A 10,925-nucleotide genomic window follows, 5' to 3' on the forward strand; every position below is an offset into this window, starting at 1 on the left:
AAGTAACTTGTGATCCCATGCAAGTATAATCAGTATTAATCAGACATCTCTTCTGTGCTAGGAATTATGCCCTATATTAGGGAATCGAAAGAAAACAGAATCTTTGTCCTCAAGGAACTGTTTAGTTGGGGATGCAGATGTGTAAGCACTTATTAGAGATGCAGTGTAAAAACAGCGACAACAGGGATTGTGTTCTTTTATAGTCCCAGCTCTCTCTCTATGGGACTTGCCCCAAATCAGACTTAAAAAAAATCCAAATACCACAGTGTTAAACACAATTAACAGAACAGGCAGACCCTTAAGGGGAGAGAAATTAGTCTTGCTTCCCTAACCTGTCTTTAAAGCATCAAATGAAGAATCCCTGAACCAAAATGTTCTTTGTGCTGTTGTCTTTTACTTATTTTCTGTATCTGAAATTTGACACTTGAATTGTTCATTGTTTTCTTTGAATATTGTTGACATTGCAGTGGTTATTGAACTACCATCATGGTCCTGTGGATTTGAACTGGTTTCCTTCCTTCTTTCCTTGGCATCGTTTAGTGTTAGGCATATAGATTATTAAATATATAATATATATATATGTATTTATAATACAACTGTACATATACATATTGCATATCATTTATTCACATATACATTGCTTTTGTTTGAACTAGTCTGTAGTTCTTTTAACACCAGCAAAGCTGTCTATTAACGTCTGCTACCTCCTCTTTAATTTTTTATCATTTTATAGAGATGTTCAAAATACTCTTTATTTTGTAATTATGAAGATGTAAGCTCCATAGAGAATAAAACCATTTCTGTTTTCTCCTGTGCAGTGCCAGACACATTGTACATGACTTATAAAAATATTTCAAGAATTAATTAATGGGAGAAGTTAACTGGTAATCATAATGAAATATATGGATTTATTTTCTTTAAGGAATTTTTTTGTTTCATAAAATATAAGAAAATAAGAATACTTGAATAGTCTTTTATCCTTTGCAGTAAGCCTGTCAATTAATTTAATTAAAAACACTTAGATTTGGAGGGTTCTAATTTATTTATCATTAATATTATCTCACAAATATTTATGAGAATTCACCCCATGATAATTGTTAACTATTTTAAATATATTAGAAATTCTATGTATTGCATGATATTGCATATATTTCTAGATTTACTTGATTTTTATGTTTAATTGTTTATGAAAAAAACACAAGTGCCTGCTGAGTGTAAATTTTTAAAATTCCCACAACACTAAAATATAGAATAACATGTAAGGTCCTCTATTAAAACATAAATGGCAACTAGTATATTGATTACTTTTAGTATTAACTTACCAGTGTGTTTGGAAGATTTTTACCATGTTAATATGCTATTTTGAGTGGCTGCATAGAATTCCACTGTGTTGCCATAAAATAATTCATCTACCCATTTCTCTAAATGGACATTCTGATTTTTTCAAAAGTTTTTCTCTTTCAAACAATGATGCAAAAAACTCCACTGGACAGACATTTTGTCCATATGTAGGCTTATGTGTAGAAGAGGTTCCTCGGAGTAAACTTGCTGGGTCAAAGGGAATTTTTAAGGCAAGCTTTCCAAAAGCTTGGAGGTGGTTCTCCAGTTCCCTTTGAGAATAATCTTTTCAGGTGGTTGATTTAACCACAGTGTGGAGAACAGGGCAGTAAGCTGCCTCACTTGCCTGATGCCTCCCAGTTTCCCTCTTTGCTGTCATGATACAGAGGTATTAATTTCTCATTTCTGTTATCAAATTAATGATTAATTAATGATTTTATTATTAAAGACTTTTCCTTTCTTCTTCCTCTTGTATGTCACTTAAGGAGCCACAGTCTAGGTGCAGCTCTAAGTTCTTGTACATTTTAATGCATGAGGGCACAGCCCGTATCTTCTATGGAGACACTCCACAGACATCATCTCAGGTGACTCAGTCTGCCAGGTGTGGCCTCTGATCGCTCACCCTGTACAGTCGCTGTGCTTGCCGACAACTAAATGAACTTGAATTTTTACACAGAGGTCAGACTTACTATACGCATCATCCATGTTCAACGTTATAAACAATTAGTAAACTCAGATAAGCAAAAACAAAAAGATAAAAATCAACTACAATCCTATTATCAAAGGACAATCAGTGTGAATGCCTTGGTTAACACTTCCAAACTTATTTTCCTCTGTGTGGAAATTGTTAGGAACAGAGATGTAGGGTTCAATTATACTGATTATACTGTTATGTACTTTCCCCCAGAGATTTTATAGTGTACTTTTTTCCCTATAAACAAGACATGCTTCCATTTTTTTAGCTACCCTGTATTCTATTGTATGGATTTTCCATAATTATTTAAGCATCCTTTTTATTAGACATTTAAGTTGCTTATACATTTTAGATATAAAAGCAATGTTGTTATGAATATTGTTAGCTACAACTATTCATCCAGCCTTAGTTTTTTTTTCTTTAGGTAAAAATTCTTGAAGATGAATTTCTGAATCAAAGGGTATATGCATCTTGAAGAATTCTGATATCCTAATGGCTCAGGTTTTAAAACACAATACTAAGCAGACCATTCTCAGGGTTCTATTCCTGTTTGTTCAGTTGACCCTTACTTTATGTTACGGCTCGCTCAGTTAATCCACTCTGCATTAACCACCATTCCTGATTTAGCTACTATCTTTCCACACACTGCCCCCTATTTTCCTTCCTCTGTAGTTTCCTGGAGAAAGTTGTTACTTTGTCTTTCCTCTGGAGCTTGTGCTGTGAGTCATTCAGAAGAGGACCCTAAACACAGAGGCATCACACTTTTCTCTCCTTACCATGCACTATTTCCACAAAATATTACTTTAAGTTTCTGCCTGTCTTTTAAGACTTTTCTGCTATACTTGCCTGCCACCCCAATAATATACCATGATCATGATCCAATCATTCTGAAGCATTTGCTATTTTCATTTACTTATACTTATCATTTCATGTTATATCTCTGTATATTTGCTCCTTTGCCTGAAATATCTTTCTTCCTTAACCATTTGACAAATTCCTAAACTTCATTCAAGACTACCTTCTCTTTAAAGCATTCACTCAATGCTGCCTGTCTCCCACCAAGTGACATCTCATATATCTGTCTAAATTTCAACAAGTACTGAGGTAATCATTTATGTATAAAAATCTCTCCCTCACTAGACTGTGAACTTCTCAAAGGACAGAGCTGTCATATGCATCTTCATCTTCATGCCTCAGTTTCCTCACTGTACCTATTGTTATGAGGACTGAGTTAAGACATGCTTGTCTCTAAACCTATTAAGAAAGAAGCTGCCACCCAACAGCTAAGGAACAGACCTTGTGAGAAGAGTAACTCATTAGGCTGCTGTAGCTTTGGTAAAAATACCCATCACAATATCCTAATTCTCTCTGCCCTGAATCTATATTTATCTAAAACCCTACAGATTATTAATTTGTTTCCCAGGAAACTTAATACAAGGAAGGTTGCTAACAGCTAGCTATCTGACTAGACTAATGGGGGTGTCCACTATAATAAATGTAAAATTTTATTTTATTGTTTAAAAATCAGTCTTTGGGGAATTTGATTAGTGTTGGTAAAATCTCTGGGAAAAGGAATTTAGAAAATAGTTCTAGTCAATGTAAACTGTATGAACCAGAACTCAACACTAGGAAATATATGCTTGCATAAAACTGGCAGGTTAATATCATAAGAGTCAAGGTGAACAGGAACAATCTCCTCACAGACCACGAAATAATTTGAGAAGCATAAAGTGGGGATGTGAGTTCATTCTCTTCAACTTTTATCTTCAAAACCTAATATGTTTATTTTTGCGTATTAAATGCACACCCTCCCACTATGCAAAGAGAGAAATGGATGTTTTCCTAGATGCTGATAACATGGTTCTACCTTCATAAAACAAGAGTGGCCTTATGAAACAGTTGTTCTGTCTAGTTACTGTTACAGAAAGAGCAGTTGAAGAGTACTTAAAATTCAAACTGTTTTTGACAAAGGTCTGTCATTATGTTTTTTCAGCCTAGTAATTATATGCTGTGATATAGTATAGTTTACCTAAGAACACACTGTTCACAGCTAATTTATTACAGAGTTGACCAGAAAGCTGCATTGCTTAAAATTAATTATTTAATAGAAGGATTGATAATTTATCTTTGACCAAATTGGGTAACTTGTGACTTTGCTTTAAAAACAGTCCAGTCTAGAATAATTGCATTGAATCCCTAGGCCATGTACTTTGGGACGCTGCTCATTCACTTACACACATGTTAGAAGAATGTGAAACTGATTTGGGAAGGAAATTTTGACTATGGCTATAGATTCTCCCTGCATCTACCTCTCAATGGAGGTAGAAGAAGCTTTGATGACTTTGTATTCTGGGACACATCCCAGTTAATGTTTCCAAATTTTCTCAAGAGAATATTCAAACAACTCCCATCTCAGCTGACAATCAGCCCTAAAATGGCAACAGGGAACTGAACTTCAGGGTGTAGTCAAAAAGTAAATATCAAAACTGTGTGTTGTTCTTTTCCTCTTCTATTTTCTATATTATCAGGGCAAAATAAATTGTGTTTTAAGGAAAAGAACCAAGTGTGTGAAATTTTCCATTAACTAGACATTCTAGTTAATACTAGTACATTATTTGTTCCTCTGGTATAAAAATCTGGGAATTTCCTCCAGAATTTGCATATTTTTACTCTTACAGTCTATAAAAATATTGTCACTGATCATTGGCCTGTATTTGTGTATCATTTGATACATAATCTTAAGCAAATCTCTAGGATTATATGATACTCATTTTTTGTGAACTAATTGTATCCTTGCTTCTTATTTTCTTTTTGTCTTAAATGGCTGTCCTTTATACTGTACTATATATTTCTAATGCCTCTTTCTGGGGAAGGTGTAAGACAGCAAGTAAATACATAGAAAATAATAGTAAATCTCTAGAATTTATCATTGAGAGAATTAATAAAATTAATCTCCTTCCCAGTTAGTGCTTTTTCTCTTTCAAATTTCTCACAACATTTAGTAATTGCTATATACTCAATAAATAGTTGTGGTTTGAGTATATAAAACATAGCATAGTATAAAAAGGCATACTTCAAGGCATTAAGCAGAAAGCCCTAATCTTATGTTGAAAATTACACTGATTCTAGCTTTAAATTATCCTATTAATGGCACAAAATTAAATTTTACTCTGAAGTTTCTTTTTCTCTTTTTTAATTAAAGGAAGCACTGAAAATGTTGCATTAGTCCATTAATTGCTGCAAGAAGATATTTCACTCTCAGCTACAAGGAAACAACCAAATCAAATCACGAGCCTACATTTTATATAAAAGCTTTAAGGGAAATCCTAATAACTTTCATGAAAGTATGTCAGTAATACTAAGGGAAGAACCTGGACCACAGTGTAGATTCCTTTAGGGCTGGATTTTGTTATTTACAGTAACAGGAAACTTATTTCACATAACCAATCAGGGGCCTTTAAGGCACAGGCTCAATTCTAATGTGTGGGGTCACATTAGCATGGTGTCTAGTTTCCTCTAATTTCAGGAGTCTATAATTCCTATCTAACTCCTCTGTCTTCTAATATTTTTTTCTCTTTGTAATGTGATCTGAGCTTTAAACAGGAAGGTTTTCACTTATAAACTGCATTTAGGACATTCTTGATATCCTTGATAATTTTTTGATTGCCAACAGTAAATGCTCCCATTTTGAAAAACAAAACACACAGAGATAAGATGAGAAGATATTGGGTATCCAAATGGTGGAGATTTTCGACTACAATGGCAGATCTGTATAAATGTTTACACACACAAACACACTTCATACCTCCCCTGACCCAGTTATTTTCCATATGCAGTATGAATCTCTCCAGACCTCTGCAGCTATCTATAAAGTGTAGTGTCTCTTATAAATAATGGTTGCACAAAGTACTTAAAAATTCTTGCCCAACAAATGCAATCACTAGTATCATTATTCATTAATTGTAATTACTTTCATTTATACAGCTTTCATCAACTTGAAAAGAAGTCCCACACAATTTGAATTTAGCTATTTACACTGTTAAAAAGCCAAAGGCCTCAAGAAGTTATTAGTGAGGCCATGACAGCTAGGAAACAATAATTTAAACTTCTGACTAGCTTTCAACTGCCAGGGGCTAATTGTAGTAGGTTTGATTATATAACCTCTGACTTTCATAACACCCATGGTATTTGGCAGGCATTGTATTTGGAATTCACAATTACATATGTTTTAGAAGGAAACACAGTTAAGCATATGTAATGTCTTCCTGCTGGAAGATTTGATTCATACAGAAGCCTATAGTTACACAATAAACAATAGAAAAGCAATAAATACAGTGTCTTGTTTCTCTTTCAGGGAGTCTGTAATTGAGACAGGTGTACGAGCTTATAGTATATAGGATATGACTTCTCTTGATTCTTCTCTTCCTTGGCTGGTGAACACTGTCAGAGCAGTGACCATCTCCTCTTTGCATTCCATGAACGTGGATGTTTGCTTTAGGCTCCCCAGGAAGGTCAAATAAAAAGTTCTTCTATAACAATCCCATGGATTCTATTTATAAAATGAGTTTTTTTTTACTGTGGTGATGATTTGATGACAAATTAGGCACATACTTCATGACTCTTAGAATGTGACATTGTCACTATCCACCCCTCCCCCTACCATCCATCACCCCATCAATAAAAGGCATTCAAGTTGTAGGTGGGAGCACTGGAAGGGATTTTCAAATGCAGTCCCAGGGTCTCGAGTAAAAAATATATTGTTTTTAATGCAAAACTTGAAACCTGTCAGCCTTAAATGAGTGTCTATTATAAATGGAGAGTTGTTCAAGAAGTAAAGACTGTGTGTCAGAGAGGTGCGGTGCAGTGAGGCAGCAGCAGTGTGGGGCATGGGCATGTCCATTCACAGTGAGGAGACGGAGACCAAGCGTAGTCACTCATTCCCTGTGGGGCTTTCTGTCCATCACTGAACTTCACCAAGCCAGTCCTAAAACTAGAATTCAGCTCCCCTTCTGTGTGACATCAGTGTCTCTCTTTCTAGTATATCATGATTGCTCTTCACCAATACTTACCGAATCTAACTGAGGAAACATACGGGAGTGAGGCGGAAAGTAGACTTAAAGTCTTAAGAACAGTGTGTCATGGTTCCCTCAGCAGTAGACTCCTTGTCAGTTGTATAATTAAACGTTGGCTGGGAAATCCTACCGGGATCGAAGTGCTGCCCGAACCCCTGCGGTGGGTGAGTCTGTCTTTACCAGCATTCAGCCGCCCCACTTACACAGGTGTTTATTGCTTCCTGCCGGAGAAGCACCTTGGTGTGACCCTCTGAAGACGGCGTGGGTGTGGGGATACTTTCACCCAACAAAACACTTTAACATCTATGTTTCTTTAATGTTTTAAGAAGTCCTGTTAATTTTTCTCTCCTTTTAAATTCAAGAATGCTGAGTAGATTAAATGAAATTTTTAAAAATGCCTGAGAAAATGACCAATAATGATATTTATTTTTAACTAGAAATTTGTGGACATTGATTTCTGAGAGCTGTAACCTTTAAGTAACAACCTTTCCTAGATCGACTCTCCTTAATATTGCTGCCAAACATTACCTAAATTAAATGATGAAACATATTGTTTTTGACATCTTCAATTTAAAGAGCATCTGAGTTTAAAAGATGATTCCTAAATTTGTCATACCTAATCTCTAAGAGAAAGGCCTTCCTTGTGCTAAAAACGTGATCAAGGATCCAGGGAAAAGAAAATTTAACACAATAATACAATGAAAATCCTTTTTTTAAAAAAATGCGTAACTAAATGACAAATCATTGTTTAAAATAAACTAATGGTAGCCCAGAGGAGTTGTTTTCACCATTTGATTCAGCTAATACTGATCCTACGTAAATGCAGAAATGCAGTAGGAATTCTGATACTGGCCCCTTTATTGATGCAGTACTGTTAGAGTAGGTAGATAGGTAGACATAAGCAGGGGGACAGAAGGGGACAGGGGCTACAAGGCAGAGAGGCAGGAGAAAAGAGAAGATTTGGGGTTTTCTTTTCATATATTGTTTTACTTATTGAAGAATAATTTCACTTTTTTGTTTTGTTCATATTTATCATCTTTTTTACTTCACTTGTCTAAATATAAAACATACTAATGACTGATTCTCTTCACATTAAGGTTTTTTTGGGTTTTGTTTTTGTTTTGTTTTTTCTTTAAAGATCGATGAGGCTTTAATGGCAAATGCTTTATATTTTTCTCTCTCCTGTGGACTTGTAAGAGGTTATAACTGACAGTAGAGGAGCCCCCTATATTACATCTGAAGGGAGAATCTAAACTATAAAGTGGTATGGGGGAAATTTTGTCTTATCCCTCATAAAACTAGAGTGAGTTATTTCTGGAAATAGTTGAATGTCATATTCACTGTCTTTGGCCTTCCCACCCTTCCTGAATTCCCCATCATCCTCAGCCCATGGCAGCTGTTCACAGTGCAGCTATGTTCATTTCTTACAGGGCACTTGCAATATTGGAATGATTGCTTTTGTTTTTTGCTAAACTGTCAACCTGGAAAAGATAAGAAGCTATGTGAAAATCATATGTCAGATTATGCTCCTTGTGTTATTAATCCAATATATTGGTTTTAAAATCCAGCAAACAAAATGCTGAGAAGAAAATTCACAGAAATTATATGACATCTTTGTAAATGGCTCATATAACTTGACATTAAAAGTCCTATAAACATAAAATTAAGCAAAAGATGTAACCAGACAATTCACAAATTATAGAATTACAAACAGTTAAAAAAAAGTGCAAAAATGTTCAACTTCATTATAATCAAAGCAATGTATATTAAACAATGGGTTAGCATGTTGTGCTTTTTATTAGTAAATTTTTTTTTTAAAATAAGGCCAGCCTGTTAAGGAGAAACACTACTAGGATGAAAGTGAATTGGCATCACTCTCAGAAAAGCAATTCAGTAATAATGAGAAATAAAATGGTACATAACCTCTAATTCAGTAATTCCAATTCTAGAAATCTTCCCTAAGAAAAATAACCTTAATATAGAAAAAGCAATAAGATGTTCATCTTTCTGCCATTTAGAATACAAAAAATTAGATACAGCATAAATGTCCAATAATAAACAAGTAACTGAGTAAACTATAATTAACCCAATAGATATAATTTTGTGCATTCCTTTAAAATGATTTAGGCAAAAGTTATCATAAAAAGGGAATGATGTTACAGTGTTGGTGAAAAAAGCTGGATTTATGATTTTAGGTATGTTATTATTTCACTTATGAAAGCTAGCCATGTAGAATGCATAGATGTACAAGTTGGAGGGAAATAAAATATCTAGTATTTTTAAGGCAATGTGAACTATGTACAATTGTTCCTTTTTCATGTATATTTCAGTTTTCCTCCTTTACATAATATGCATGTTTTCTCTTACAACAAAAAGATGTGTATTAAAGAAATAAAAAGTACACAAAAGAATAAAAGAGGAATGAACCATAAAAGTGGAGCAGACACTTTACTAATCAATGTGGATTCAGCCCTCACAACCCATTCTCCAAGCAATTGAATTTTTACTGGCCTTTGCACAATTATCATCTCTAGAAATGTTGACAATTGGACTTATTTCTGGGAAAATAATATACTTCCCAAACTCTAAAAAATTAGAATGTGGCTACTCTTAATCTGCTTTATAACTAAACTAAACTAAGGAAGACTATGCATGGTCAATGAAGGTTTATTGAAAAACACTTTAAATGACATAATTATCAACGAACACTTACTGAACATCTATGATTAGCTTTACAGTATAAAACACTTCCCAATTTTTTTCTTTTAAGAGAAAATAGTTATATTCATAATGTTTACTCATTAACATATTTTAAAATAGATACTCATTATATTAAAGGTTATATCATATTTTAAAAATAATGTGTAACCCAATTTGCTTTCCAAATATTAAGTGTCTTTGTTTTGGAGACTTGGAAAGTATTAAGTGAATTTCTAGGCATAGGATTGAAACAAAAGAATTAAAAATACCACTTACCTGACATGCTTCTTTTCTCAGAGAAATCCTTACGCAGCCATAAGGCAAATGTGTGGATTAAAAATACTCCCACAACCTTTTTTCTAAGTAATGTTGCTCTGTTATGTCAGAAGCAGTGTGGTAGTAAGACTTATCTTTATCTGCAACTCAGTTTTTTCTCTCTTCTGTCTCTTCAATCTTTTGTGTGTGCTTTGTTCAGTTACAAACAGGAAATGTGGTGATGGAGGCTTCGAGAGTTTTGATCTGAAACCAGTAGGCTCTTAAATTTCTGTGTAACATGAGAAGAAAAATCCCACAAGCCTCTGTACTCTAGTATTTGCATTTTTATCAATACCTGAATCTAATTTAAAATAAATAATGAAATCAAGATACGAATTCAACTAGGAGGGATTTCCCATCTCTCTGGAGAGAATCCAGGGATCTCCTCACATGTCAGTTAACATGAAAACAAAATAAAATACACTAAAGTGGGGAGGAAACAGCAAGAAGCCTCCAGGTGTGCTCAGCTGATCCCACCAAGAGATCAGAGGCCTGGTCTCTTCCCCACCAACCCTCCAGCCAATACGAGTCCCTCTGTCCAACCCAGGGCTGCTTGGCAATGAGCTCCCACTCCCAACTCCCCCAGCCCAGAGTCTCAACAGTCAGGAATTCTTAAATGGTAGGCGCATGTGGCCTGGCACTAGTTTAACATGAATGTTCCTCAGCCCTAGTGAGTCAGACCGTTTGGAGTGGAGGTCAGGAATCTTCACTTTTCACAAACACCCCTTGGTTATTTTAATGTTTTATAGGTATTCTGGAAAATTTTCTGAGAAACTCATATATTTGTCAATCATAGTGTTTTACTA

The 10,925-nt window shown here is 34.6% G+C and overlaps 1 protein-coding gene across 1 annotated transcript in view; it reads right to left on the minus strand.

Annotated features, from left to right (window-relative positions):
- TRAT1 (T cell receptor associated transmembrane adaptor 1) overlaps positions 1-10,449 on the minus strand; it is a 33,173-nt gene extending 22,724 nt beyond the window's left edge. Inside the window, exon 1 of the mRNA XM_017640793.3 lies at positions 10,081-10,449. Within this exon, the coding sequence (XP_017496282.3) occupies positions 10,081-10,087 (7 nt within the window). The 5' untranslated portion in view covers positions 10,088-10,449. The remainder of the gene's footprint in view (positions 1-10,080) is intronic.
- Positions 10,450-10,925: the final 476 nt, after the last annotated feature.

The sequence above is a fragment of the Manis javanica genome, chromosome 3 (assembly GCF_040802235.1).
Source record: "Manis javanica isolate MJ-LG chromosome 3, MJ_LKY, whole genome shotgun sequence".
In the NCBI taxonomy this organism is placed as follows: domain Eukaryota; kingdom Metazoa; phylum Chordata; class Mammalia; order Pholidota; family Manidae; genus Manis; species Manis javanica.